Source organism: Oncorhynchus mykiss, chromosome 18 (genome assembly GCF_057628025.1).
Source record: "Oncorhynchus mykiss isolate SJ-2025 chromosome 18, ASM5762802v1, whole genome shotgun sequence".
Classification (NCBI taxonomy): domain Eukaryota; kingdom Metazoa; phylum Chordata; class Actinopteri; order Salmoniformes; family Salmonidae; genus Oncorhynchus; species Oncorhynchus mykiss.
Genome location: NC_143039.1, coordinates 3,519,522 through 3,537,426, shown reverse-complemented (window position 1 = coordinate 3,537,426; position 17,905 = coordinate 3,519,522). Strand labels below are relative to the sequence as shown.

The 17,905-nt window shown below is 42.5% G+C and overlaps 1 protein-coding gene across 1 annotated transcript in view; it reads left to right on the top strand.

The window, feature by feature from the left end:
- The window catches only part of LOC149975352 (solute carrier family 15 member 1-like), a 74,328-nt gene that overhangs the window by 2,201 nt on the left and 54,222 nt on the right, over window positions 1-17,905 (top strand). Inside the window, exons 3-6 of the mRNA XM_090206949.1 lie at window positions 12,674-12,758; window positions 13,175-13,316; window positions 14,334-14,453; window positions 16,256-16,355. Coding sequence (XP_090063075.1) covers window positions 12,674-12,758; window positions 13,175-13,316; window positions 14,334-14,453; window positions 16,256-16,355 — 447 coding nt within the window. The remainder of the gene's footprint in view (window positions 1-12,673; window positions 12,759-13,174; window positions 13,317-14,333; window positions 14,454-16,255; window positions 16,356-17,905) is intronic.

Sequence of the window (17,905 nt, the reverse complement as noted above, 5' to 3'; positions counted from 1 at the left end):
CTAGCTCCAACAGTACAGTAATACCTAACAATATGCTTGTGTTTCTAGCTCCAACAGTAATACCTAACAATATGCTTGTGTTTCTAGCTCCAACAGTAATACCTAACAATATGCTTGTGTTTGTAGCTCCAACAGTAATACCTAACAATATGCTTGTGTTTCTAGCTCCAACAGTAAAATGGTCACTGATCTGTTTATTAACTTGGCTTTCGAAGACTTTAGAAAGGCAGGGCAGGATGGATATAGGTCTGTAACAGTTTGGGTCGAGGGTGTCACCCCCTTTGAGAGGGGGATGACCGCGGCAGCTTTCCAATCTTTAGGGATCCCGGACTATACGAAAGAGAGGTTGAACAGGCTGGTAATAGGGGTTGCAACATTGGCGGCGGATAATTTTAGAAAGAGAGAGTCCAGATTGTCTAGCTCAGCTGATTTGTCCGGGTCCAGGTTTTGCAGCTCTTTCAGAACATCTGCGATCTGGATTTGGGTGAAGGAGAAACTGGGGAGGCTCGGGCAAGAAGCTGCGAGGGGTGCGGAGCTGTTGGCCGGGGTTGGGAGGAAAAAGCTAGCCTTTGCTCTCCTGACTGACTGCGTGTATTGGTTCCTGACATCCCTGAACAGTTGCATGTCGTGGGGACTATTCGATGCAATTGCAGTCCGCCACAGGATGTTTTTGTGCTGGTCAAGGGCAGTCAGGTCTGGAGTGAACCAAGGGATATATCTGTTCTCAGTTTTACAGTTTTTGAAAGGGGCATGCTTATTTAAGATGGTGAGGAAATTACTTTTAAAGTTCGACCAGGCATCCTCGACTGACGGGATGAGGTCAATATCCTTCCAGGATACCCGGGCCAGATGAATTAGAAAGGCCTGCTTGCAGAAGTGTTTTAGCGTTTGACAGTGATGAGGGGTGGTCGTTTGACCGCGGACCCACAGCGGATGCAGGCAATGAGGCAGTGATCGCTGAGATCCTGATTGAAAACAGCAGAGGTGTATTTGGAGGGCAAGTTGACAGGATAATATCTATGAGGGTGCCCATGATTACGGATTTAGGGTTGTACCTGGTGATTTCCTTGATAATTTGTGTGAGGTTGAGGGCATCTAGCTTAGATTGTAGGACTGCTGGGGTGTTAAGTATATTCCAGTTTAGGTCACCTAACAGAACGAACTCTGAAGATAGATGGGGGCAATCAATTCACATATGGTGTCCAGGGCACAGCTGGGAGCTGAGGGGGGTCTATAACAGGTGGCAACAGTGAGAGACTATTTCTGGAGAGATTCATTTTAAAAATTAGAAGTTCGAACTGTTTGGGCATAGACTTGGAAAGTATGACAGAGCTTTGCAGGCTATCTCTGCAGTAGACTGCAACTCCTCCCCCTTTCGCAGTTCTATGTTGACGGAAAATGTTGTAGTTGGGTATGGAAATCTCCAAATTTTTGACTAGAATACAGTAAATACATATGAAGTGGACAGCAGTAGTTATATAGGATGAACCATGACTAGAATACAGTAAATACATATAAAGTGGACAGCAGGATGAACCATGACTAGAATACAGTAAATACATATAAAGTGGACAGCAGGATGAACCATGACTAGAATACAGTAAATACATATAAAGTGGACAGCAGGATGAACCATGACTAGAATACAGTAAATACATATAAAGTGGACAGCAGGATGAACCATGACTAGAATACAGTAAATACATATAAAGTGGACAGCAGTAGTTATATAGGATGAACCATGACTAGAATACAGTATATACATATGAAGTGGACAGCAGGATGAACCATGACTAGAATACAGTAAATACATATAAAGTGGACAGCAGTAGTTATATAGGATGAACTAGAATACAGTATATACATATGAAGTGGACAGCAGTAGTTAAATAGGATGAACCATGACTAGAATACAGTATATTCATATGAAGTGGACAGCAGGATGAACCATGACTAGAAGACAGTAAATACATATAAAGTGGACAGCAGTAGTTATATAGGATGAACCATGACTAGAATACAGTATATACATATGAAGTGGACAGCAGTAGTTATATGGGATGAACTAGAATACAGTATATACATATGAAGTGGACAGCAGTAGTTATATAAGATGAACTAGAAAACAGTATATACATATGAAGTGGACAGCAGTAGTTATATAGGATGAACCATGACTAGAATACAGTATATTCATATGTAGTGGACAGCAGGATGAACCATGACTAGAATACAGTATATACATATGAAGAGGACAACAGTAGTTATATAGGATGAACTAGAATACAGTATATACATATGTAGTGGACAGCAGGATGAACCATGACTAGAATACAGTATATTCATATGTAGTGGACAGCAGGATGAACCATGACTAGAATACAGTATATACATATGAAGTGGACAGCAGGATGAACCATGACTAGAATACAGTATATACATATGTAGTGGACAGCAGGATGAACCATGACTAGAATACAGTATATTCATATGTAGTGGACAGCAGGATGAACCATGACTAGAATACAGTATATACATATGAAGTGGACAGCAGGATGAACCATGACTAGAATACAGTATATACATATGAAGTGGACAGCAGTAGTTATATAGGATGAACCATGACTAGAATACAGTATATTCATATGAAGTGGACAGCAGTAGTTATATAGGATGGACCATGACTAGAATACAGTATATACATATGAAGTGGACAGCAGGATGAACCATGACTAGAATACAGTATATTCATATGTAGTGGACAGCAGGATGGACCATGACTAGAATACAGTATATACATATGAAGTGGACAGCAGGATGAACCATGACTAGAATACAGTATATACATATGAAGTGGACAGCAGGATGAACCATGACTAGAATACAGTATATTCATATGAAGTGGACAGCAGTAGTTATATAGGATGAACCATGACTAGAATACAGTATATTCATATGTAGTGGACAGAAGGATGGACCAGGACTAGAATACAGTATATTCATATGTAGTGGACAGCAGGATGGACCAGGACTAGAATACAGTATATTCATATGAAGTGGACAGCAGGATGGACCATGACTAGAATACAGTATATTCATATGTAGTGGACAGCAGGATGAACCATGACTAGAATACAGTATATTCATATGTAGTGGACAACAGTAGTTATATAGGATGAACTAGAATACAGTATATACATATGTAGTTGGACAGCAGTAGTTATATAGGATGAACCATGACTAGAATACAGTATATACATATGAAGTGGATAGCAGGATGAACCATGACTAGAATACAGTATATTCATATGTAGTGGACAGCAGGATGGACCATGACTAGAATACAGTATATACATATGAAGTGGACAGCAGGATGGACCAGGACTAGAATACAGTATATTCATATGAATTGGACAGCAGGATGGACCATGACTAGAATACAGTATATTCATATGAAGTGGACAGCAGTAGTTATATAGGATGAACTAGAATACAGTATATACATATGAAGTGGACAGCAGGATGGACCATTACTAGAATACAGTATATTCATATGAAGTGGACAGCAGGATGAACCATGACTAGAATACAGTATATACATATGAAGTGGACAGCAGGATGAACCATGACTAGAATACAGTATATACATATGAAGTGGACAGCAGGATGAACCATGACTAGAATACAGTATATTCATATGTAGTGGACAGCAGGATGAACCATGACTAGAATACAGTATACAGATTACAAAGGGAAGACCAGTCTGCGGACAATCACAGATTACAAAGGGAAGACCAGTCTACAGACAATCACGGATTACAAAGGGAAAACCAGTCTAGACAATCACGGATTACAAAGGGAAGACCAGTCTACGGACAATGACGGATTACAAAGGGAAGACCAGTCTACAGACAATCACGGATTACAAAGGGAAGACCAGTCTAGACAATCACGGATTACAAAGGGAAGACCAGTCTACAGACAATCACGGATTACAAAGGGAAGACCAGTCTACAGACAATCACGGATTACAAAGAGAAGACCAGTCTACGGACAATCACGGATTACAAAGGGAAAACCAGTCTACGGACAATCACAGATTACAAAGGGAAGACCAGTCTACAGACAATCATGGATTACAAAGGGAAGACCAGTCTACAGACAATCACGGATTACAAAGGGAAGACCAGTCTACGGACAATCACGGATTACAAAGGGAAGACCAGTCTACAGACAATCACGGATTACAAAGGGAAGACCAGTCTACGGACAATCACAGATTACAAAGGGAAGACCAGTCTACAGACAATCACGGATTACAAAGGGAAGACCAGTCTACAGACAATCACAGATTACAAAGGGAAGACCAGTCTACAGACAATCACAGATTACAAAGGGAAGACCAGTCTACAGACAATCACAGATTACAAAGGGAAGACCAGTCTACAGACAATCACGGATTACAAAGGGAAGACCAGTCTACAGGCAATCACGGATTACAAAGGGAAAACCAGTCTAGACAATCACGGATTACAAAGGGAAGACCAGTCTACAGACAATCACAGATTACAAAGGGAAGACCAGTCTACGGACAATCACAGATTACAAAGGGAAGACCAGTCTACAGACAATCACGGATTACAAAGGGAAAACCAGTCTAGACAATCACAGATTACAAAGGGAAGACCAGTCTACGGACAATCACAGATTACAAAGGGAAGACCAGTCTACAGACAATCACGGATTACAAAGGGAAAACCAGTCTAGACAATCACGGATTACAAAGGGAAGACCAGTCTACAGACAATCACGGATTACAAAGGGAAGACCAGTCTACAGACAATCACGGATTACAAAGGGAAGACCAGTCTACAGACAATCACAGATTACAAAGGGAAGACCAGTCTACAGACAATCACGGATTACAAAGGGAAGACCAGTCTACAGACAATCATGGATTACAAAGGGAAGACCAGTCTACGGACAATCACAGATTACAAAGGGAAGACCAGTCTACAGACAATCACGGATTACAAAGGGAAAACCAGTCTAGACAATCACGGATTACAAAGGGAAGACCAGTCTACAGACAATCACGGATTACAAAGGGAAGACCAGTCTACAGACAATCACGGATTACAAAGGGAAGACCAGTCTACAGACAATCACGGATTACAAAGGGAAGACCAGTCTACAGACAATCACGGATTACAAAGGGAAGACCAGTCTACGGACAATCACGGATTACAAAGGGAAGACCAGTCTACAGACAATCACGGATTACAAAGGGAAGACCAGTCTAGACAATCACGGATTACAAAGGGAAGACCAGTCTACAGACAATCACGGATTACAAAGGGAAGACCAGTCTACAGACAATCACGGATTACAAAGGGAAGACCAGTCTACGGACAATCACGGATTACAAAGGGAAGACCAGTCTACAGACAATCACAGATTACAAAGGGAAGACCAGTCTACAGACTATCACGCATTACAAAGGGAAGACCAGTCTAGACAATCACAGATTACAAAGGGAAGACCAGTCTACAGACAATCAAAGATTACAAAGAGAAGACCAGTCTAGACAATCACAGATTACAAAGGGAAGACCAGTCTACAGACAATCACGGATTACAAAGGGAAAACCAGTCTAGACAATCACGGATTACAAAGGGAAGACCAGTCTACGGACAATCACGGATTACAAAGGGAAGACCAGTCTACAGACAATCACGGATTACAAAGGGAAGACCAGTCTACGGACAATCACGGATTACAAAGGGAAGACCAGTCTACAGACAATCACAGATTACAAAGGGAAGACCAGTCTACAGACTATCACGCATTACAAAGGGAAGACCAGTCTAGACAATCACAGATTACAAAGGGAAGACCAGTCTACAGACAATCACAGATTACAAAGGGAAAACCAGTCTACAGACAATCACAGATTACAAAGGGAAGACCAGTCTAGACAATCACAGATTACAAAGGGAAGACCAGTCTACAGACAATCACAGATTACAAAGGGAAGACCAGTCTACGGACAATCACGGATTACAAAGGGAAGACCAGTCTACAGACAATCACAGATTACAAAGGGAAGACCAGTCTACAGACAATCACAGATTACAAAGGGAAGACCAGTCTACAGACAATCACGGATTACAAAGGGAAGACCAGTCTACAGACAATCACGGATTACAAAGGGAAGACCAGTCTACAGACAATCACGGATTACAAAGGGAAGACCAGTCTACAGACAATCACAGATTACAAAGGGAAGACCAGTCTACAGACAATCACAGATTACAAAGGGAAGACCAGTCTAGACAATCACGGATTACAAAGGGAAGACCAGTCTACAGACAATCACGGATTACAAAGGGAAGACCAGTCTACAGACAATCACGGATTACAAAGGGAAGACCAGTCTACAGACAATCACAGATTACAAAGGGAAGACCAGTCTAGACAATCACAGATTACAAAGGGAAGACCAGTCTACAGACAATCACGGATTACAAAGGGAAGACCAGTCTACAGACAATCACAGATTACAAAGGGAAGACCAGTCTACAGACAATCACAGATTACAAAGGGAAGACCAGTCTACAGACAATCACGGATTACAAAGGGAAGACCAGTCTACGGACAATGACGGATTACAAAGGGAAGACCAGTCTACAGACAATCACGGATTACAAAGGGAAGACCAGTCTAGACAATCACGGATTACAAAGGGAAGACCAGTCTACAGACAATCACGGATTACAAAGGGAAGACCAGTCTACAGACAATCACGGATTACAAAGGGAAGACCAGTCTACGGACAATCACGGATTACAAAGGGAAGACCAGTCTACAGACAATCACAGATTACAAAGGGAAGACCAGTCTACAGACTATCACGCATTACAAAGGGAAGACCAGTCTAGACAATCACAGATTACAAAGGGAAGACCAGTCTACAGACAATCACAGATTACAAAGAGAAGACCAGTCTAGACAATCACAGATTACAAAGGGAAGACCAGTCTACAGACAATCACGGATTACAAAGGGAAAACCAGTCTAGACAATCACGGATTACAAAGGGAAGACCAGTCTACGGACAATCACGGATTACAAAGGGAAGACCAGTCTACAGACAATCACGGATTACAAAGGGAAGACCAGTCTACGGACAATCACGGATTACAAAGGGAAGACCAGTCTACAGACAATCACAGATTACAAAGGGAAGACCAGTCTACAGACTATCACGCATTACAAAGGGAAGACCAGTCTAGACAATCACAGATTACAAAGGGAAGACCAGTCTACAGACAATCACAGATTACAAAGGGAAAACCAGTCTACAGACAATCACAGATTACAAAGGGAAGACCAGTCTAGACAATCACAGATTACAAAGGGAAGACCAGTCTACAGACAATCAAAGATTACAAAGGGAAGACCAGTCTACGGACAATCACGGATTACAAAGGGAAGACCAGTCTACAGACAATCACAGATTACAAAGGGAAGACCAGTCTACAGACAATCACAGATTACAAAGGGAAGACCAGTCTACAGACAATCACGGAATACAAAGGGAAGACCAGTCTACAGACAATCACGGATTAAAAAGGGAAGACCAGTCTACAGACAATCACGGATTACAAAGGGAAGACCAGTCTACAGACAATCACAGATTACAAAGGGAAGACCAGTCTACAGACAATCACAGATTACAAAGGGAAGACCAGTCTAGACAATCACGGATTACAAAGGGAAGACCAGTCTACAGACAATCACGGATTACAAAGGGAAGACCAGTCTACAGACAATCACGGATTACAAAGGGAAGACCAGTCTACAGACAATCACAGATTACAAAGGGAAGACCAGTCTAGACAATCACAGATTACAAAGGGAAGACCAGTCTACAGACAATCACGGATTACAAAGGGAAGACCAGTCTACAGACAATCACAGATTACAAAGGGAAGACCAGTCTACAGACAATCACAGATTACAAAGGGAAGACCAGTCTACAGACAATCACAGATTACAAAGGGAAGACCAGTCTACAGACAATCACAGATTACAAAGGGAAGACCAGTCTAGACAATCACAGATTACAAAGGGAAGACCAGTCTACAGACAATCACGGATTACAAAGGGAAGACCAGTCTACGGACAATCACGGATTACAAAGGGAAGACCAGTCTACAGACAATCATGGATTACAAAGGGAAGACCAGTCTACGGACAATCACAGATTACAAAGGGAAGACCAGTCTACAGACAATCACGGATTACAAAGGGAAGACCAGTCTAGACAATCACGGATTACAAATGGAAGACCAGTCTACAGACAATCACGGATTACAAAGGGAAGACCAGTCTACAGACAATCACGGATTACAAAGGGAAGACCAGTCTACGGACAATCACGGATTACAAAGGGAAGACCAGTCTACAGACAATCACAGATTACAAAGGGAAGACCAGTCTACAGACTATCACGCATTACAAAGGGAAGACCAGTCTAGACAATCACAGATTACAAAGGGAAGACCAGTCTACAGACAATCACAGATTACAAAGAGAAGAACAGTCTAGACAATCACAGATTACAAAGGGAAGACCAGTCTACAGACAATCACGGATTACAAAGGGAAAACCAGTCTAGACAATCACGGATTACAAAGGGAAGACCAGTCTACGGACAATCACGGATTACAAAGGGAAGACCAGTCTACAGACAATCACGGATTACAAAGGGAAGACCAGTCTACGGACAATCACGGATTACAAAGGGAAGACCAGTCTACAGACAATCACAGATTACAAAGGGAAGACCAGTCTACAGACTATCACGCATTACAAAGGGAAGACCAGTCTAGACAATCACAGATTACAAAGGGAAGACCAGTCTACAGACAATCACAGATTACAAAGGGAAAACCAGTCTACAGACAATCACAGATTACAAAGGGAAGACCAGTCTAGACAATCACAGATTACAAAGGGAAGACCAGTCTACAGACAATCACAGATTACAAAGGGAAGACCAGTCTACAGACAATCACGGATTACAAAGGGAAGACCAGTCTACAGACAATCACAGATTACAAAGGAAAGACCAGTCTACAGACAATCACAGATTACAAAGGGAAGACCAGTCTACAGACAATCACAGATTACAAAGGGAAGACCAGTCTACAGACAATCACAGATTACAAAGGGAAGACCAGTCTAGACAATCACGGATTACAAAGGGAAGACCAGTCTACAGACAATCACGGATTACAAAGGGAAGACCAGTCTACAGACTATCACGCATTACAAAGGGAAGACCAGTCTACAGACAATCAAAGATTACAAAGGGAAGACCAGTCTACAGACAATCACAGATTACAAAGGGAAGACCAGTCTACAGACAATCACAGATTACAAAGGGAAGACCAGTCTACAGACAATCACAGATTACAAAGGGAAGACCAGTCTACAGACAATCACGGATTACAAAGGGAAGACCAGTCTACAGACAATCACAGATTACAAAGGGAAGACCAGTCTACAGACAATCACAGATTACAAAGGGAAGACCAGTCTAGACAATCACGGATTACAAAGGGAAGACCAGTCTACAGACAATCACGGATTACAAAGGGAAGACCAGTCTACAGACAATCACGGATTACAAAGGGAAGACCAGTCTACAGACAATCACAGATTACAAAGGGAAGACCAGTCTACAGACAATCACAGATTACAAAGGGAAGACCAGTCTACAGACAATCACGGATTACAAAGGGAAGACCAGTCTACAGACAATCACAGATTACAAAGGAAAGACCAGTCTACAGACAATCACAGATTACAAAGGGAAGACCAGTCTACAGACAATCACAGATTACAAAGGGAAGACCAGTCTACAGACAATCACAGATTACAAAGGGAAGACCAGTCTAGACAATCACGGATTACAAAGGGAAGACCAGTCTACAGACAATCACGGATTACAAAGGGAAGACCAGTCTACAGACAATCACAGATTACAAAGGGAAGACCAGTCTACAGACAATCACAGATTACAAAGGGAAGACCAGTCTACAGACAATCACAGATTACAAAGGGAAGACCAGTCTACAGACAATCACAGATTACAAAGGGAAGACCAGTCTACAGACAATCACAGATTACAAAGGGAAGACCAGTCTACAGACAATCACGGATTACAAAGGGAAGACCAGTCTACAGACAATCACAGATTACAAAGGGAAGACCAATCTACAGACAATCACAGATTACAAAGGGAAGACCAGTCTACAGACAATCACAGATTACAAAGGGAAGACCAGTCTACAGACAATCACAGATTACAAAGGGAAGACCAGTCTAGACAATCACAGATTACAAAGGGAAGACCAGTCTACAGACAATCACAGATTACAAAGGGAAGACCAGTCTACAGACAATCACAGATTACAAAGGGAAGACCAGTCTAGACAATCACAGATTACAAAGGGAAGACCAGTCTACAGACAATCACAGATTACAAAGGGAAGACCAGTCTACAGACAATCACGGATTACAAAGGGAAGACCAGTCTACAGACAATCACAGATTACAAAGGGAAGACCAGTCTACAGACAATCACAGATTACAAAGGGAAGACCAGTCTACAGACAATCACAGATTACAAAGGGAAGACCAGTCTACAGACAATCACAGATTACAAAGGGAAGACCAGTCACATCACAGATTACAAAGGGAAGACCAGTCTACAGACAATCACGGATTACAAAGGGAAGACCAGTCTACAGACAATCACAGATTACAAAGGGAAGACCAGTCACATCACAGATTACAAAGGGAAGACCAGTCACATCACGGACACTGACATTTAAGACATTTAAACGTGTTAACCCTCGCAAGGCTGCCGGCCCAGACGGCATCCCCAGCCGCGTCCTCAGAGCATGACCAGACCAGCTGGCTGGAGTGTTTACGGACATATTCAATCTCTCCCTATCCCAGTCTGCTGTCACCACATGTTTCAAGATGGCCACCGTTGTTCCTGAACCCAAGAAGTCATAGATTACTGAACTGAATGACTATCACCCCGTAGCACTCAATACTGTCATCATGAAGTGCTTTGAGAGACTAGTTAAGGATCATGTCACCTCCACCTTACCTGATACCCTAGATCCACTTCAGTTTGAATACCGCCCCAACAGGTCCACAGACGATGCAATTGCCATTGAGCAGCACACTGCCCTATCCCATCTGGACAAGACGAATACCTATGTAAGAATTCTGTTTATTGACTATAGCTCAGCAATCAACACCATAGTACCCTCCAAGCTCATCATTAAGCTCGAGGCCCTGGGTCTCAATCCCACCCTGCTGTGCAACTGGGTCCTGGACTTCCTGACGGGCCGCCCTCAGGTGTTGGAGGTAGGAAACATAATCTCCACTTCGCTGATCTTCAACACAGGGGCCCCCTCCTGTACTCCCTGTTCACCCATGACTGCATGGCCAAGCACGCCTCCAACTCAATCATCAAGTTTGCAGACGACACAACACTTTAATAATGGAACACTAGTCACTTTAATACTGTTTACATACTGCTACTCATCTCATATGTATTTACTGTATTCTATTCTACTGTATTTACTAACTAGTCACTTTAATACTGTTTACATACTGCTACTCATCTCATATGTATTTACTGTATTCTATTCTACTGTGTTTACTAACTAGTCACTTTAATACTGTTTACATACTGCTACTCATCTCATATGTATTTACTGTATTCTATTCTACTGTATTTACTGTATTCTATTCTACTGTGTTTACTAACTAGTCACTTTAATACTGTTTACATACTGCTACTCATCTCATATGTATTTACTGTATTCTATTCTACTGTATTTACTAACTAGTCACTTTAATACTGTTTACATACTGCTACTCATCTCATATGTATTTACTGTATTCTATTCTACTGTGTTTACTAACTAGTCACTTTAATACTGTTTACATACTGCTACTCATCTCATATGTATTTACTGTATTCCATTCTACTGTATTTACTAACTAGTGACTTTAATACTGTTTACATACTGCTACTCATCTCATATGTATTTGCTGTATTCTATTCTACTGTGTTTACTAACTAGTCACTTTAATACTGTTTACATACTGCTACTCATCTCATATGTATTTACTGTATTCTATTCTACTGTATTTACTGTATTCTATTCTACTGTGTTTACTAACTAGTCACTTTAATACTGTGTACATACTGCTACTCATCTCATATGTATTTACTGTATTCTATTCTACTGTGTGTTAGTCAACGCCACTCCCACATTGCTCATCTCATATGTATTTACTGTATTCTATTCTACTGTGTGTTAGTCAACGCCACTCCCACATTGCTCGTGCAAATATTTATATATTTTTTAATTCCATTCTTTTACTTTTAGATTTGAGTGTATTATGTGTGTTGTTGTGAATAGTTAGATATTACTGCACTGTTGGAGCTAGAAACACAAGCATTTCGCTACACCCGCAATAACGTCTACTAAACAAGTGTATTTGACAAATAAAATGTGATTTGATTTGGTCAAATAAAGGTCAACTCCAAATGTGTCTGCTACTCTGTGTCCAGGTGGATGTGTGCGGGTATCCTCTCAGTATCTTCTTCATCGTGGTCAATGAGTTCTGTGAACGTTTCTCCTACTATGGCATGCGAGGTGAGCCAATCACACCTCTCTATGTTGACAGATAGCAGAGAGCTGAGCCAATCACACCTCTCTATGTTGACCGATAGCAGAGAGCTGAGCCAATCACACAACACACCTCTCTATGTTGACAGATAGCAGAGAGCTGAGCCAATCACACCTCTCTATGTTTACAGATAGCAGAGAGCTGAGCCAATCACACCTCTCTCTGTTGACAAATAGCAGAGAGCTGAGCCAATCACACCTCTCTATGTTGACAGATAGCAGTGTTTACTACAGAATGTAAATAAGTCTTTGGTAGTTACATTTCATTGACCAATGTTAAGGACTGGTCCTGTAGATGGACATATTGACTGGTTCTGTTGTCTCCTCTAGCGGTGTTAGTCCTGTAGATGGACATATTGAGAGGTTCTGTTGTCCCCCCGTAGCGGTGTTGGTCCTGTACTTCAGGTATTTCCTGAAGTGGGATGATGACCTGGCCACCTCTATCTATCACACCTTCATCGCTCTCTGCTACCTGACTCCTATACTGGGGGCCATAGTGGCAGACTCCTGGCTGGGGAAGTTCAAGTGAGTCCAAACCCAGTACATCCACATATTATCTGATCTTCTATAGGATATCTGGGGATTGTAGTTCCCTCGCTTGTAGTTGTCTGCCCTCCTGGTAAATCCCTTTCATTTGTTTTTCTCCCCTCACACACTTTTTACTTTGCAAAAACAAATTAAATAGATAATATAGAAAAGTTAAATAAAAAATGAACAGTAAACATAATACTCACAAAAGTTCCATATTATGTATATTTACAGTGTTTTAATGATGTCCAAATGGTTAAAGTACAAAAGGGAAAATAAATCAACATAAATATGGGTTGTATTTGCAATGGTGTGTGTTCTTTACTGGTTGCCCGTTTCTTGTGGCAACAGGTCACAAATCATGCTGCTGTGATGGCACACTGTGGAATTTAACCCAGTAGATATGGGAGTTTATCAAGATTGGGTTTGTTTTCGAATTGTTCTCTCCCTCTCTCTCTCCTCTCTCTCTTTCCTCTATCTCTCCTCTCTCTCTTCTCTCTCTCTTTCCTCTCTCTCTCTCTCTCTCTCTCTCTCTTTCCCCTCTCTCTCGCTCTCTTTCCTCTCTCTCTCCTCTCTCTCTTTCCTCTCTCTCTCCTCTCTCTCTTTCCTCTCTCTCTCCTCTCTCTCTCTTTCCTCTCTCTCTCCTCTCTCCCTTTCCTCTCTCTCTCCTCTCTCTCTTTCCTCTCTCTCTCCTCTCTCTCTTTCCTCTCTCTCCTCTCTCTCTCTCGCTCTCTTTCCTCTCTCTCTCCTCTCTCTCTCCTCTCTCTCTTTCCTCTCTCTCCTCTCTCTCTTTCCTCTCTCTCTCCTCTCTCTCTCTCCTCTCTCTCTTTCCTCTCTCTTTCCTCTCTCTCCTCTCTCTCTCCTCTCTCTCTCCTCTCTCTCTCTCCTCTCTCTTTCCTCTCTCTCTTTCCTCTCTCTCCTCTCTCTCCTCTCTCTTTCTCCACTCTCTTTCCTCTCTCTCTCCTCTCGCTCTCTCCTCTCTCTCTCCTCTCTCTCTTTCCTCTCTCTCCCCAGGACTATTGTCTATTTATCCATTGTCTATACGGTGGGACAGGTCGTCATGGCAGTAAGCGCCATACACGACATCACAGACACAGACAGGGACGGGACCCCTGACAACATGACCTTCCATGTGTGAGTTCATCTGCTGTGCACCCCAAACACAACATCCTACAGTGCCTTGCGAAAGTATTCGGCCCCCTTGAACTTTGCGACCTTTTGCCACATTTCAGGCTTCAAACATAAAGATATAAAACTGTATTTTTTTGTGAAGAATCAACAACAAGTGGGACACAATCATGAAGTGGAACAACATTTATTGTATATTTCAAACTTTTTTAACAAATCAAAAACTGAAAAATTGGGCGTGCAAAATTATTCAGCCCCTTTACTTTCAGTGCAGCAAACTCTCTCCAGAAGTTCAGTGAGGATCTCTGAATGATCCAATGTTGACCTAAATGACTAATGATGATAAATACAATCCACCTGTGTGTAATCAAGTCTCCGTATAAATGCACCTGCACTGCACTGCACTCTCAGAGGTCCGTTAAAAGCGCAGAGAGCATCATGAAGAACAAGGAACACACCAGGCAGGTACGAGATACTGTTGTGAAGAAGTTTAAAGCCGGATTTGGATACAAAAAGATTTCCCAAGCTTTAAACATCCCAAGGAGCACTGTGCAAGCGATAATATTGAAATGGAAGGAGTATCAGACCACTGCAAATCTACCAAGACCTGGTCGTCCCTCTAAACTTTCAGCTCATACAAGGAGAAGACTGATCAGAGATGCAGCCAAGAGGCCCATGATCACTCTGGATGAACTGCAGAGATCTACAGCTGAGGTGGGAGACTCTGTCCATAGGACAACAATCAGTCGTATATTGCACAAATCTGGCCTTCATGGAAGAGTGGCAAGAAGAAAGCCATTTCTTAAAGATATCCATAAAAAGTGTTGTTTAAAGTTTGCCACAAGCCACCTGGGAGACACACCAAACATGTAGAAGAAGGTGCTCTGGTCAGATGAAACCAAAATTGAACTTTTTGGCAACAATGCAAAACGTTATGTTTGGCGTAAAAGCAACACAGCTCATCACACTGAACACACCATCCCCACTGTCAAACATGGTGGTGGCAGCATCATGGTTTGGGCCTGCTTTTCTTCAGCAGGGACAGCGAAGATGGTTAAAATTGATGGGAAGATGGATGGAGCCAAATACAGGACCATTCTGGAAGAAAACCTGATGGAGTCTGCAAAAGACCTGAGACTGGGACGGAGATTTGTCTTCCAACAAGACAATGATCCAAAACATAAAGCAAAATCTACAATGGAATGGTTCAAAAATAAACATATCCAGGTGTTAGAATGGCCAAGTCAAAGTCCAGACCTGAATCCAATCGAGAATCTGTGGAAAGAACTGAAAACTGCTGTTCACAAATGCTCTCCATCCAACCTCACTGAGCTCGAGCTGTTTTGCAAGGAGGAATGGGAAAAAATGTCAGTCTCTCGATGTGCAAAACTGATAGACATACACCAAGCGACTTACAGCTGTAATCGCAGCAAAAGGTGGCGCTACAAAGTATTAACTTAAGGGGGCTGAATAATTTTGCACGCCCAATTTTTCAGTTTTTGATTTGTTAAAAAAGTTTGAAATATCCAATAAATGTCGTTCCACTTCATGATTGTGTCCCACTTGCTGTTGATTCTTCACAAAAAAATACAGTTTTATATCTTTATGTTTGAAGCCTGAAATGTGGCAAAAGGTCGCAAAGTTCAAGGGGGCCGAATACTTTCGCAAGGCACCGTATATAAGCCTGTACAACAGCATTGTAAAAATATTTTAGTTGTGTAAACTTAGTCAATTCATGTTGACTCAACTGCTATGATATGAGTTCCATTAGTTGAACTGATAAGTGATGTGCTGTTCTCTCCCCTCAGTGCCATGTCTATGGTTGGCCTGTTCCTCATCGCTCTGGGGACGGGGGGCATCAAACCCTGTGTCGCTGCCTTTGGAGGAGACCAGTTTGAAGACCACCAGGTTGGTAACGCTAGCGGAGCAGCCATTTTAGAGTCTGTCTCTACCGACCTCGGTCATTACTGTAGTGTAGACTTAATTTTAGAGTCTTTCTCTACCGACCTCGGTCTTTACAGTAGTGTAGACTCCATTTTAGAGTCTGTCTCTACTGACCTCGGTCTATACGGTAGTGTAGACTCTATTTTAGAGTCTGTCTCTACCGACCTCGGTTAGAGTCTGTCTCTACCGACCTCGGTTAAAGTCTGTCTCTACTGACCTCAGTCAGTACAGTAGTGTAGACTCCATTTTAGAGACTGTCTCTACCGACCTCGGTCTATACAGTAGTGTAGACTCCATTTTAGAGTCTGTCTCTACCAACCTCGGTCTATACGGTAGTTTAGACTCTATTTTAGAGTCTGTCTCTACCAACCTCGGTTAGAGTCTGTCTCTACCGACCTCGGTCTATACAGTGGTGTAGACTCCATTTTTGAGGCTGTCTCTACCAACCTCGGTTAGAGTCTGTCTCTACCGACCTCGGTTAGAGTCTGTCTCTACCGACCTCGGTTAGAGTCTGTCTCTACCGACCTCGGTTAGAGTCTGTCTCTACCGACCTCGGTTAGAGTCTGTCTCTACCGACCTCGGTTAGAGTCTGTCTCTACCGACCTCGGTTAGAGTCTGTCTCTACCAACCTCGGTTAGAGTCTGTCTCTACCGACCTCGGTCAGTACAGTGGTGTAGACTCCATTTTAGAGTCTGTCTCTACCAACCTCGGTCTATAAGGTAGTGTAGACTCTCTTTTAGAGTCTGTCTCTACCGACCTCGGTTAGAGTCTGTCTCTACTGACCTCTGACCTCGGTCTTTACAATAGTGTAGACTCCATTTTAGATTCTGTCTCTACCGACCTCTGTCTTTACAATAGTGTAGACTCCATTTTTGAGTCTGTCTCTACCGACCTCGGTTAGAGTCCGTCTCTACTGACCTCAGTCATTACAATAGTGTAGACTCCAGACTCAGGAAGTAGTGATCAGCATGGTTTATCAACGTGACTTCAGTCATTATCAGTGCTGATCCAGCAGAACACATCCCAGATGGTTGTTTAATAACCATTAACCCTGGTTACCTACTGGAAGGTGCATTTAGGTCAAAGGTTATAGAGCATCATGTTGCTGATTGTGGATTAATCTAAACACCTTGAATCTCCAGCAGATAGATGGTGCTGCTAGCTATGGTTAGATACAAATGCCAAGGTCAGATGTTTGCAGTTCTAAACCTGTTCTCCTGTCCATGTCTCCTGTCCATGTCTCATGTCCTCCTGTCCCCCTGTCCATGTCTCCTGTCCTCCTGTTCTCCTGTCCTCCTGTTCTCCTGTCCATGTCTCCTGTCCATGTCTCATGTCCTCCTGTCCCCCTGTCCATGTCTCTTGTCCTCCTGTTCTCCTGTCCTCCTGATCTCATGTCCATGTCTCCTGTCCTCCTGTTCTCCTGTTCTCCTGTTCTCCTGTCCATGTCTCCTGTCCTCCTGTTCTCCTGTCCATGTCTCCTGTCCTCCTGTCCTCCTGTCCTCCTGTCCTCCTGT